General features: G+C 41.9%; 1 protein-coding gene across 5 annotated transcripts in view; it reads left to right on the forward strand.

Annotated features, from left to right (window-relative positions):
- Window positions 1-14253, forward strand: part of SFXN5 (sideroflexin 5) — a 116303-nt gene that overhangs the window by 41397 nt on the left and 60653 nt on the right. For all 5 annotated transcript variants that reach the window (XM_067704719.1, XM_067704720.1, XM_067704723.1 and 2 more), the window contains exon 6: window positions 1255-1280. In XM_067704719.1, coding sequence (XP_067560820.1) covers window positions 1255-1280 — 26 coding nt within the window. The remainder of the gene's footprint in view (window positions 1-1254; window positions 1281-14253) is intronic.

Here is a 14253-nt window from a genome sequence, read left to right on the forward strand (position 1 = left end):
CAGCGGAGGTCAGACTCACACCAGCGTGCTGATGCCTCCTCCATGCTGTTTCTCAGTGCTACGGAGTGTACCCCCACCCCTGAGTCACAGGGCGGGTGGGAGGGCTGGTGGCTGCTGCCTTGGGAAGCCCTCAGGCGGCTGGAGGAAGGGTCCCTACCAGTGGGTGTTCTCAGTCCGGGAGGTTAGTCAGCCCCCCGCCCCGCTCAGAGAGCCTGAACTCACGGGGCTGAGAGAACAGACAAGCACATGTCATTGTGCAAACGGGCAGTTAGTGCCCGGTGACCCTTGCTTTGCTGTAAGGAACTCCAAGGCGGTGAAGGCTCTTGTAGCTGTGGCTGTAGGTCCTCCCCAGTGCCTGCATGGGGCCATAGCAGGCTCTCCCCCCGAGACTGGCTTATTCTGCGATTCTCTGATCAGTCTTTGGGCCTCTCCCTGGAGGGGTGCAGGTAGGAGAGTGGCGGCTCATGTGTACAAATATGCACACGCAGGACACCAACCTTTGCTCTAGACGTAACCCGTGCAATTGTGGTTCCCTGCTGCTGGGCCACCAGCTGACTGGCTGCTGTAAGTTAGTGGCTGGGACAGGAGGATGCCCGCCTACAGCAGTGAGGCTGGGGGAGGGGCCTTGCCACAGTCTGGGGGCCCTGAGCCGTGGGGAGACGGCCAGGGCCCAGCTGCACTTCATGCCGGCCCTTTCCTGCTCTGCTGAGATGTCCAGCCAGGGCCCTAGAGATTCAAAGAGCTCTGGCACTTAGAGGCACACATCTCAGGTGGGTAGGGAATGCCCTTTCCAGAAATGGTCATGAAGCTGGGAAAGTAAGGGTGTGTTTTAGAAAGACAGGCTGAGGGAAGGAGGAGGACGTCCCAGGGCCTCCAGAGACATTGTGGGGAGGTTGGTGGGGCTTCATGGCTCCCGGAGGAAATCGTGGGAGGACCACCAAGTGCAGAGTGGCGGCGCCCCGGCCACGGGCGCCTCCTTCGGGAATGGGCCCCTGGCTTTGGGGGCGAGTGAGGACTGAGGGGAACAGAGACAAGGAGGTTGGGGGACACAGGGGAGCCCTCTGTCTTGGGGAGGGCTGGGCTGGGAAAAGGTCTGGGGCTAGAGGTGCCTCCCACTTAACTGACCTGAGCCCTCTCCCTGGGGCCACTGCCAAGGCCAAGGCCAGAAGTCTCTCTGGCCTCCCAGTTGAAAGGCAGGTGGGGCAGAGTCAGATGGGATTATAAAACCCAACTCTTCTCTCTGTCCTCTCACAGGTTACATTCCTTTTGGGACGCCAATTGTAAGTATTACCTTCAAAGGGTTTTCTTGTCTACAAAAATTTTTTAATGTCTAACTTTACATCGCTCAAATAAATATTTGAGTTGTTGATTTAGGATAAATTCCTGGAGCGGACTCACTGGAGAAAATATCATATATTTCTTTTTAATTCTCTTGATGTGTATTGTCAGACCTCTTTCCATAGAACGTGTGCCAATGTACACCCAACAGGGCCTCAAAGTGCCTGCATCCCTGTATATTTCCCATTTCAAGTATTGTCGTTAATTAGGACATGCTGGTTTGATTACAGGGAAGTTTTCCCAGAAAGCTTGGGAAGTCGGAAAGTAAGGGTGCCTTCTGAAAACTGGAAAATTCAGCATTATTTTTGTTCTGTTTTGAAATCAGGATTAAGCTTACTGTTAATCTTTTTATATTGGAGTAAAACAAATGTACAGAAAGGGTGCATTTGTCATAAATGTAAAGCTTGATACGTTTTCACAAAGTGAGCTCATCTAAGTAAATATCACTTAGATAAAGATATAGTGCATTACCAGTGTCTCAGATACCTCTTATGTACCCCTCTGAGTACTAACCTCACAGGGAACCACTTTTCTGACTCCTTCCTTCATTATATTCTCATTTTGCCTGTTATTGAACTTTATATAAATGGAATCACTTATATAAGTGTACTTTTTGGGGACTTGGCTTCTTTCACCCAATTGTTTATGAGACTTACTGTTAAATGTAGTATTAGCTTATTCTTTTTCATGGCTGTATAATATTCCACTGCTATAACTATATAGAAATTTCTTTATTCATCCTACTGTTGGTAGACATTTGGGTTGTTGCCAGTTTGGAGTTTACAACAACATGCTTTGAACATGATTGTACAAGTCTTTTAGAGGATATATATAGAGATACACACACACACACACACACACACACACACACACCCCTACACACATCCTCATTTCTCTTGCATTTTACCGAGGAGGCTAAAGAGATAACAACTAAATGTGGGATGTGATCCTAGAATTGGGATTGGGATCAGGGCAGGTGTATGTGGAAAATGATATTGCAGTTTCTTATAAACATACACTACAATGTGAGCCAGCAATCCTACATTTAGGTGTTTACTTCAAGAGAAGTGAATACATATGTCCACACAAAGATCTATATATAAATGTTTATAGTAACTTTTTTTCATCTTAGCCCAAAGCAGGAAACAGACAAGAATGACCAACAGATGTTAAAACCACTAAGTGAAAAACTGATTGGGAACAGGATATTTACCTAGTCTGAAAGTTTCCTATATATTTCATAAATATCATTCATTCTATGTTTATTAATTGGCAGCCTCCTGTAAATAAGGGTCTTCCCTTCTGCCTCCCATTTTCTTGTTTTTTAAAACTATCAGTATGGTCTTGTATATTTTTTGTATTCAGTGGATAGTAATTTACTTTTTTCATTATTCATTTTTATATACAAATTGTGCCAAATTTGACCAATAGAAACCCTTTAAAGCAATTTCAGTGTCCATTTGACATGTCTTTTTTATGCTATGAGTATGTACGTCAATACTTTCTGGCACAATGTATGGATATTCCAAACTCATCTTGTAGTTTCTCTGCCCCATTTCTCCAAAGAGCCCTGGTTCCTTTCAGAGGGGAATGGTATTTAGGAACCAAAATCTGGATAGTTAGGTGTGCTCATTGTTACTGGTGTGTCATTGTTTCTAGGCCCTCTTAGCAGACAGAGCTAGGACATACAACTTTTTAAAAATCATGACTACATACTAATACCTCTAATTCCAATCCAACATCTCAGAGTTCTTCCCCTCCTTCCAGTCCATATCTACATCTTCCTTCTCCCTGAATGAGAATACAACAACAATGTATTTATTCAGTTACTAAATCTTATATATACAAATAAAAGAATTTCAGAATTGCTACATTAATGCTACTCAAACATGTATTAATCCCCCCCCCCACCAAATGTATTAAGTAAAGCTTGAGATTTCTTTGAAGTTCTTTTTGTCTGTTGAATAGATCCTACTGAGAGTATATAGTCAGAGAATTGTGTTCGAAAGTTATTTGAATTAAAAAAAAAGTTATTTGAATTAATTATTTTCTTCTGTGTGTATATGTTATTTATATGATATACAGTTAGGTTTATTCATTTCTGTTGCCACTGAATTTCAGATGTTTCCCCATTCTTATTGATTTATTTTGGGAACTATATAAAATGTCAACATAGTTCAGAAGTCAAAAGCTATGTAAAAAAGGCATAATAAAAGCCCCATTTCCCTCTCTATCCCTTCTACCTCCTTCCCACCCAACCTCTCTAAGTAAATAATTTTATCCTTCCTATTTCTTTTTGTAAAAATAAGCAAATACAAATACATTTCCCTTTCTTTTTTCTATAAAAGGCACCATATTATATAACCCTTTTGCACAATGTTTTTTTTTGCTTAATGACATATCCTGGAAATCACAGTGTATCAGTTTATAGCAATCTTCCTTATTCTTTTTTTTTTTAAATAGCTGCATAGTAGTATACTACATGGAAGTACCATAATTTATTCAACTATTTTCCTACATATGGACATTTAGACTATTTCCATTATTTTTCCAATATGAATAATGCAAGAATAGATAGTCTTGTGCATGTGTTTTGATATTGTTGGAGATATATCTTGAGGGTAACTTCCTAGCTTCTATGTAAGAACTAATTAAATAGACATTTCTGGCAATACTGGGCAAGAAAAAAGAGAGAAGATACAAATAAAAAATACTAGGACTAAAAAGTATAATAATTACAGATGTAATAGAAGTTTAAAGGATCAAAATGCATTGAACAATCTGGGGCAGGAAATTTGAAGACTTAGGAAAACATGGATACATTTCTGAGAAAGTACAGGTTACCAAAAACTGCCTAGCAAGAGGAAATATAGAATTTGAAAAGACCTGTAAATAGAAAGAAATTAGATCAGTTGCTTAAAATATATGCACCAAAGAAGTAACAAACAAATCAAAAATTACCACTAGGCTCCCATGATCTTTCAGGTGACTACACTCAAAGGAATAGCCAAACTCAATCTTTACAAAACTCTTTAAAGAGAATAAAAAAGAGGAAATATTCCCCAATTCATTTATGAGGCACTTTGAGACCAATACCAAAGAAGTTAGTATGAGAAAGAAAAATTATAGGCCAATATCACTTACAAAATTACACATAGTCTAAATGAATTAATAGCAAGTTGAATCCAGCACTGTATTAAAATATATCAAAAAAGATTTACCAAGGGGCTTCCCTGGTTGAGAGTCCACCTGCCAATGCAGGGGACGTGGGTTCATGCCCTGGTCCGGGAAGATCCCACATGCCACGGAGCGGCTGGGCCCGTGAGCCATGGCCGCTGAGCCTGCGCGTCCGGAGCCTGTGCTCCGCAACAGGAGAGGCCACAACAGTGAGAGGCCTGCATACCGCAAAAAAAAAAAAAAAAAAGATTTACCAAGAATGGTAATAGAGATGTATTAATATAGTTCATCACCTTAACAAATTGAAGGAGAAACATGATGATCTCAGTAGATACAGAAAAATCATTTGATAAAACATAACTCCATTTATAATCTTTTTTAAAAGAGAAGGTTAGTTAGGTCTAAAAGGGAGCTTCATTAACTTAATACAGTATCTGTCAGAAAAAAAAAACAAAAACAAACCAACCCCATAGCAAGAACCATTCTTAAAGATGAATCAGATAAAGGTAAAATCTTAATGTCTGGGACAGGGTAAGAATGCCTGATAGTAATGCTTCTATCCAGCATTTTCCTAGGAGACTAACAAGTACAATAAGACATGAAAAAATAAATGACCAGTATTAGGATTGGAAAGGAAGAAACAAAATTTTTCATGAGAATAGGCAAACTATTGGAACTACTATTTTATAAGATTTCTGGATGTAAGACAAGTATACAAAATAATTGCTGTATGCCTATAAACCTATAACAAACATCTAGAACATGATATTTTTTTAAAAAAGAAAGCATTTATAATAGCACTTAGAATGATAAGTTACCAAAAATAAATTCAAGAAAGGATGTGCAAGATCTTTATGGAAAAACTTATAAAACTTTATTGAAGGACATTGGAGATCTAAATAAATGGAGAGATATATCACCTTGGGTGGGAATATTCATTATCATGAAGATACCCATTTTCTTCAAATTATATTTAATTATATTCAATAAAATTCCAATCAAAATCTCAGCAGGATTTTTCATGGAACTTGAAAAGTTGATACTAAAAATTATATGAACAAGCTAAGGGCCAAGAACAGCCAAGACAATTTTCAAGAATGAGGTGGTGGGACTTCCCTGGTGGCACAGTGATTAAGAATCCGCCTGCCAATGCAGGAGAAGTGGGTTCGATCCCTGCTCCGGGAAGATCCCACATGCCACGGAGCAACTAAGCCCATGTGCCACAACTAATGAGCCCACACCCCGCCGCTACTGAAGCCCGCGCGCCTCCAGCCTGTGCTCCGCAACAAGAGAAGCCACCACAATGAGAAGCCCGTGTACTGCAACGGAAACCCAACGCAGCCAAAAAAAAAAAAAAGAATGAGGTGGTAAGAGGAGAGTCATCCTACTAAGTAGCATAAGACAGTTTGGTTTTGGTTTGGAGATAAGCAAATAGATCATTGCAACAGAATAGAAAGTCTGGAAACATGCCCATGCCCATATGGAAACTTGATATTTGACAAATCAGTGGAGAAGAAGGATGGACCATCTAACAAATGGTGCTACCTATATGAAAAAGAAATAAAATTAGATTTCACCTCATACACAAAACACATTAAATATGAAAAGAAAATATTTGCAGCACTGTTTATAATAGCAAAAAGAAAGGGAACCACTGAAATGTCCATCAAGAGAATGGATAAATATTCATGATTTAGTCATGCAATGGAATACTTAACACAGGAAAGAAAATAAAGGACAGGGCTACATTTATCAATATTGATAAATCTCAAAAACAATGATGAATGAAAAAACAGTAGCAGAGTAATAATACTGTCTGATGTCATTTATATAATGTTTTAATATGCAAAGCAATATTATATATATATATATATTTATGGGTGTATTTTTCAAGGATCCATAAAACATTCATGGGAACAGTTAGCAACAGATTCATGATACTACTTACCTCTGGAGAGAGAGAGAAGGCAATGGAATCTAGCAGAGCAGGAGGTGCTTCATTTGTATCTGTTATGTTTCATCTTTTAAAAAGATAAAATTTTCACAAAAATTTGACAAAATGATAAGATTTGGCAGTATGTGGATATTCATTGTAGTATCCTCTAGACTTCTCTGTATGCTTGCAATATTTCATTTTATACATATATTTTAAATATATATCAACATGTATAGGGAATATCATTCTCATCACTATCCTTTTGTAGTTTCCCTGAAACTTCTACATTGTTCTGACATATTCTGAGAAAGTATTATGTTTTCCCCACTGTAATTGTGTGCATTTAATTTCCTTGCATTTCTTATAGTTTTGGCTGTATATATTTCAGTGCAGTGGGGTTTGGTGTGTTCATGACATTTTTATCTTCTTGATGTTATAATCTCCACCTTCCCACCTCTCTCACTTTCTTACACACACACACACACACACACACACACACACACACACACGAAATATCCCTGTTTCATTGAATATTGTTGTCTTGAACTCTACTTCATCTCATATTAATATTTCTATTCCCATTTTATTTGCCTTGTAAATTATTGCCTACACATTTATATCAGAGTGATATTTAATTTCTGTGTATATGTCACTCATAGACAAAATTGAGCTTCATTCTACTTTTTTTTACCCAGTTTGAGAAACTCTGTCTTTAATAATTAATGGAACCCATTCATATTTATTCTGCCACTGGTTATTGTGAGCACTTATCCCAGCCATCAAGTAGCTTGTTTGTTGGTTTGCTTATCAAGTTTGTTATTGTTTCCATTTATTTTCCTGATTTGTACTAGAGTGGTAATTTTCATCGGTCCTTTTGATTTCTTAAGTGGTTTGGAAGGGGAGCATCCTAATCCTCTCTAATTACCATTCTCCTATTATTTTTTTTTTTGTTTTTGCGGTACGCGGGCCTCTCACTGTTGTGGCCTCTCCCGTTGTGGAGCACAGGCTCCGGACGCGCAGGCTCAGCGGCCATGGCTCACGGGCCTAGCCGCTCCGCGGCATGTGGGAGCTTCCTGGACCGGGGCACGAACCCCGTGTCCCCTGCATCGGCAGGCGGACTCTCAACCACTGCGCCACCAGGGAAGCCCCTCCTATAGTATTTTATGGAGAGATTTAGCTGTATCTACCTTATTAATATCAATAATTGAATAGTAAATAGGACCTCCCCAACCCTACCCATAAAGGAAGAGACTTTTAGCATACCGTTTTACCCTACTCTCTACTCTACCATTTCACCCGTACACACCTGTCAAGATTTTGGAAATAATCTGGAATCTCACCAGTTTTTTGAATCCTTGCTTACCACCTGTATTAAACTTCACAATTTTTTAGGCTTTTCGTGTGTGTGTGTGTGTGTGTGTGTGTGTGTGTGTGTGTGTTCTCTATGTTTTGCTAGAGTACTTCTTTGAGTAATGTTGAGTGTGTGGGCAATACTTTCTGAGTCCTTCCATATCTGAAATGACGTTTTTTCCCTCTTATACATGAACAATAGTTGGCCTGATTCTCATTTTCTTTATTGGTAAACCTCCCCCACTCCCTTCGGGAGCTTTTGGTATTTTTTCTCTTTATCTTTGGAGTGCAGAAATATCCTTAGGATTAAAAAAAACCTTCTCCATGTATTTTATAAAATTATACAAGTAATACATGAATATGTTCTTTGGAATTCAAAAATATCACCAAGAATATTTTTAAAGTTATACAAGTAATACATGAATATGTTCTCTCAGCTCAGAATTCAAACAATGCAAAAAAAAAAAAGTAAAGTTCCTCTGACGACCCTCAACTCCAAATCTATTCCCAGAAGTAACCTCTGTGAGAAGTCTGGTGTGAACTTTCAGGCTTTTTTCTAGGCATTTGCAAAGATATGAATCATCACTAAAAATTTGTTTTTAGATAGATATGTTTTATAAGTAAAAATACACTTATTTATCTACAAATAGCTTAATTACACTTAGCAGTTTGCCTACATAAGGATCCCCTCCCTCCCTCCCTCCCTTCCTCCCTCCTCCCCTCCCTCCCTTCCTTCCTTCCTCCCCTCCTTTCTTCGTTTTTCCTGCTGAGTAGCATTCTCTCCCATAGTGATGGATTTAGATTGTTTCTGATTATTTGCTATTAGAAATAACAGTGCTGTGAAAAATCCTTATAAAGTTCTTTTTGCACAAGTATGATGATTTCTTGAGGGCCCATTCCAGAAACTGAGTTTGCTGTGTAAAAGGCAATGCACATTTCCCTGAACACCAAAAAGATCTCACTTCTTTTCATATATTTATTGGCTATTTACATTTCCTCTTCCGTGAATTAGCTGTTAACATCCTTTGTCCATTCTTCCATTTGCTGTATTTTCCTAATTGATTTGTAAGCATTCCTTATATATTTTGGATATTAATCCTTTGAATTATATATATTACAAATCTCTCTCCCAGCTGTTCTTCCTTTACTCTCTGGTGTCTTTGTTGTAGAAAAGTTTTAAATATTGATTTTTAAAATATAATGATCTTTCCTTGGACTGAGTTTTGAGTCTTGTCCCCACTTCTCACCTCCATCTCCTTTATTAAAATAACGAGATTTGTGAGAGTTGTGTCTGGGAATCAGCTCTTAGATGTATCTATCAATTCTTCTGTTTTCATTTTCTAATTTATTCATTTTTGCTCTTGTTTTATAATATCCACTTTTCCTCTTTGATTTGTTTGTGACTGGTTTCCTAATCTTTTGCCTTGAATTTATTCTTATCTATTCTCATTCTTTCCTTCTAATGAAGCTGTTTAGGGCTCTGAATTTGCTTCTGAGTATATCGAATACTTGGTTTTCATATATAGTGATCTATGTTTTTATTTTCTAAATAAGTTTGAAATTATAGCTTTGAATCCTCTTTAGTCTGTTAGATAGTCAGAAGAATGCATTTTAAATTCCAAGTGACTGGGTTTTAAAAGGATATATTCTTTTGTTATTATTTTCTAGTTTATCTCATTTTCAGAGAGAGTGACCACTACAGTTTTGCCATTTGAGATTTATTATGGTTTTCTTTGTAGCATAGTATATGATTATATCAGTTAGGAGTAGGACCACTTGTATATAACAAAAAGTTCGAAATAACAGTAACTTAAAGAAAATAATTTATTTCTCTCTCATACCAAAGAATTTTGGAGGTAGGCAGATCCCCACAGTCATCAGGAATCCAGGCTTCCATTTTTCTACACCATTCTCAGTGCTGCCTTCTAGTGTCAGTCACCTCATAGCCCAGAATGACTGCTGAAGTTCCAGTCATCACAGCCACATCCCAGGGAGGAGAAAGAAGGGAGAAGTAAAAGGATGTACCTCCTAGCTGAGTCATTTCCCTTCAAGTAGTCTTCTTCAAAGTGTCACAGAACAGTTCCGTTTATATTCCATGTAGAACTTAGCTGGATATATAGTCAATCCCTAATTATAGGGATTCTGTTAGTGAGAAAGAAGTGAAGAATAGCTATAGGTAGGCAAACAAGAATCTGCCATAGTAATTTTAATAAATATTCCATCAATGCTTAAAAATAAAAAGATATATCTTTCGGCAGTATCATCTCTCCCAAGGCAGAGAAGTTGAGTTTGGGGCTTATTCCTCATAAGAGGCCAACTGGACCCTTTCAAAATTAATGGCTGCCATCAACTGTGATAAACTAGCTAACCCAAGGGATGCCAGCACTGTGTCTAGTTCACAGGTGTTATTGAGGACACCCCATATTTTTCCACTCTCTCCTCTTTGTAAGACCAATCAATCACTTCAGGGTCACTATGGCCTTCTAGGCATCATGGGAACTTGGGTGCTGATCCACTCCCATGTCGTTCAGGGCTTTACTGCTGAAGTAGACGCTGTGAATGTCCTATCAGGACCAGTCCTCTTCCAGCCTGGAGCAAACATCCCTCTGTGGATAAATGTGTAGGTTGTGAGAATAGGAATCCCTGGAATCTGAGATCCTGTATGAACACTTGACCGAGGCAAAGGGGCAGCATCACCTGGGATGGCCTCAGTGGCAGCCGGAGCCAAAATGACAGGCTTACCTGGCCTCACTGCCTAGCCCCGATTAGTTGTTTTCCGGGATTCGGAACAGCTGGGCCAGAGGCCAGGTCCCAAGAGGGGCCACTGGTCGTGGAGAACCTGTAGCCTTCCATCCAGGCACTTTGACGTGGATAAGCAATGTGAGGACTCGTTGGTTCCACTCCCTCCCGGGGCTACTGCCTCGCCCAGTAAGGAGGGAGCACTGTGGCTGTCCCGGCGCTTCCACCCGAGGCCTGGCTCCCACCAGCCACATCAGCTCCCCTAGGACCCTGCTGTCACCTGGTAGCACTGAACATCTCAGCAAACGCCTGGTCTGAAGGCGAGCGAAGGTTCCAGTCCATGCCTTAGGGAAGCCCCTGCCGTGATAGAATGGGTAAGAAATATACACATGCAGAAACCACTAAAATGCTTACCAAAATAGAAATGGGGTGCCAGCGAATGTGCTAGAACTGGGTCCCTGAGTGATAAAGGGAAGGAGTGAGCAAGGCTGGCAGGTGCCTCGACTAAGATGCTTCTGGAAGCAACATCTAAACTGCCTCCTGCCCAGGTGAGCATCCCTGACTTGAACCCCCACGCTGTTGTCACCTTGCCTGAGAGTAACCCCGCCCCTACCCTGCTCACTCCCAGAGCTCAGGAGAAGCGAGCTGGTTTTTTCCCAGAAGCTGGTGCCAGTTTAGTCAGCAGATTTCACAGATCTACTGGCACCCATGTAGTGTCTTATTTTAAGCTTAACATTTGAAGATGGAAACTTTTCCCCCTTTGATGTGTGGCAAAGAGATCCCAATTTATACATAAGCATGGCGGCTAAGCCAGTGCACCACCAAGGCTGTTCCCAAGGCTGGTGCAGTTCATGGCTCCCCCTTTTCAGGTACCTTCCCAGAAGAACCCCACCAACCGTGGTCACTTCTTATAATTGGCATCTCAATTCCCATGTTTCCACTGAGAGGTGTGCAGCCCTGTCCTTTCCGGGCATGTGTGGCTGGGGAGAAGCAGGGCCAGGGTCCTGGCCCCCATCCCGTCCTCTCTGCATTTCCCCAGCTGCCAGCCTTTACCCTTGGCTCCCATAATGTCTCAGGGCAGGGAGCTGGGTTTCTCTTGTGGGCCTGAGGTTCTCCCAGGTGACATCGTGCCTCCCCTCTCAGCCCTGAGCTCCCTGACGCTGCTGTCCTCCTCTCCCCTCCCCCTGTCATTCTGGAAGTCTCAGAACTTAAGGCCAGAACCCTGCTATCCAGCTGGGAGACTGAGGAGGGCAGACCAGGAGCATCCTGTCAGTGAGTCCAGAGGCCTTGGGTTATGTCCAAACCAGATTTCTGTCTTGGGACGTTTGGAGCTTGGACTCTACTCAGAACCCTCTCATTTTAACACTGCAGATGACTGTGTGGACTTAGAAACCCCATTTCTCCAAAAGTGCTGGTGTAAGCAAGTCATCTCTGTGGGGAGGAAGGGTGGACCATGGAGGTTCGCTTATGTGAGGGTTTGGCTGAGTCCCAGCCTTTCTGACACCTTCCAACCCTCCTCGTCCCAGACTTGGATACCAGTCATTTTGGCTTAGTTTATACCATCCAAGAGTTGTTGCTCATTAAGCTGGAATTGACCAGTCAGGGACAAACATTCATTTGACAAAAGATATTTTCTTTAACTGGTTGGGATCCTTTAAATAGCAGCACCCCTAACGCACCGAAGTGTTACTTTTCAGATCATTAGCTGTATAAATCAGAAGGTGGAGACAAAGTAGAAGGAAAAAACAGGCAAATTGTTGAGTACTGGGGCCCACGGAAGGTCTTTTGAAAAGTAAGAGGAACGTTTAGAATTGAGTGAGTCAGTGTGGAGGAAAAGGGTATGATGCCAAAGGACTGTTGCTTTGCCAGCGAGGACTCCCAGGTATTTGAGAAGTGAATGTCATATGGTCTCACCCCTCTGAAGCTTCTGGAAGCTCTCAAGGAAGATAGAATTTAAACAGATATTTACTACTGAGATGAATACTGCAAAGAAGGCAGGCAGGGTGCTGAGAGAGCATATAATCTAACATCATGTTGAGGGCCAGGGAAGGCTTCCTGGAGGAAGTGACAACTAAGCTGAAACCTGGAGGATGAGGAGGGATTAGCCAAATGGAGATGGGGTGGAGGATGGGAGGACCAGTTATTTCTGCCGTTATCTTGCCAAGCAAGGCGATTCTGTGCCCTGTGGTCTTCCCCTGACTTAAGTTTCACCACCCAGTTGTTTTGGCACACACCCTGTTTCCCCTCTGGATTTTTTAAAATACTTTTAAAAAGTTTTCTTGGGCTTCCCTGGTGGCGCGGTGGTTGCGAGTCCGCCTGCCGATGCAGGGGACACGGGTTCGTGCCCCGGTCCGGGAGGATCCCACATGCCGCGGAGCGGCTGGGCCCGTGAGCCATGGCCGCTGAGCCTGCACGTCCGGAGCCTGTGCTCCGCAACGGGAGAGGCCGCGGCAGTGAGAGGCCCACGTACCGCAAAAAAAAAAAAAAAAAAAAAAAAATTTCTTTTCCTTATCGCTTAAGTCACTTTCTTATGGGGTAGGGGGTTGCTCAGTTCTGAGTCCCAATATCACAGTGCACAGAATTGTGACCAGCGGCCTTGCTTCCTTGTCCTTGTCTTCAACTGTTCGTGTCCCACTTCTGGCCAAGCAGATTGAGATATTTGGTGGTGCCTCTCTCTCACGCTGAGACCTCATCTCTCTGCAGAGGTTAGAACACTCTGACTGCGGAGGCCTGAAGTGAAGATGTGATTTTTCTCGTGAGCCAGTTGCCATATGGGTGCAATTGGCCCCATTCTTGATTCTGTCCTGAGACGAGGCTCAAACACAAACTTCCCTTCTTCCTGGACTAGCCAGGGAGGCCGCAGAGGTGGGCCAATGGTCACCAGGTGGAGTGGGTAGATAAGCTAGGCTGCTCAGGAACCAGTATCACTAGGGAAGATATAATTCAAGGTGCATTAGTAATGGTAAAGAATGTTTCTCAGGGAGGATAGCATATTCACTCTTCATATGTAGTAATCCCTGTATCAATCACCTCTTGCTACTATAGTGCTGTGTAACAAACATCCACAAAATTTCAGTGGCAGCCATAAGCGTTCATTCTTGGGGATCTGCAATTACCCAGGGTTTGGCTGATCTAGACTGGGCTTGACCGAGGCAGTTTTGCTTCTCACTGCAGGTCTGGGGTCAACTGGGAGTCAGCTCACCCAGGCTGGACTCTGCTCCTCACATCTTATCCTCAGATTAGGGCACTAGTCAGGGCATGTCTCCTCTTGGCAATGTTAGGAGCACAGAGGGCCAGCAGAAACATATGAGGCCTCTGAGGCCTGGTCTTAGAACTGGCACACTGCCACTTCCTCCCACATGCCATTGGCCAAAGCAAGTTATATGGCCAAGCAACACCAAGAGCATGGAAACAAATTCCTCCCCTGGCATAGATATGGATGCAGGGAGGAGTGAAGAATTGGGACCAAAACTCAATCTGCCCCCCTCTCCAAAGGCCAATAGCCTCATGCAATCAGACTTTAACAAAAGGACTAAGGAAGAGATGGGTGATGGTGGTCATTGTCACAATCCATCATGGATCTTTTCCCTCGCCGAGAATGAATTAATGTTCTTAATGATGAATTAGCAATGTTCTTCCAGCGTGTGGTGTGGGCCCAGCTTTGTGCTGAGTGCTTTGGGGGACATCAGAGAGAAAAGCCCTAATTCTACCAT

Source organism: Pseudorca crassidens, chromosome 14 (genome assembly GCF_039906515.1).
Source record: "Pseudorca crassidens isolate mPseCra1 chromosome 14, mPseCra1.hap1, whole genome shotgun sequence".
Classification (NCBI taxonomy): domain Eukaryota; kingdom Metazoa; phylum Chordata; class Mammalia; order Artiodactyla; family Delphinidae; genus Pseudorca; species Pseudorca crassidens.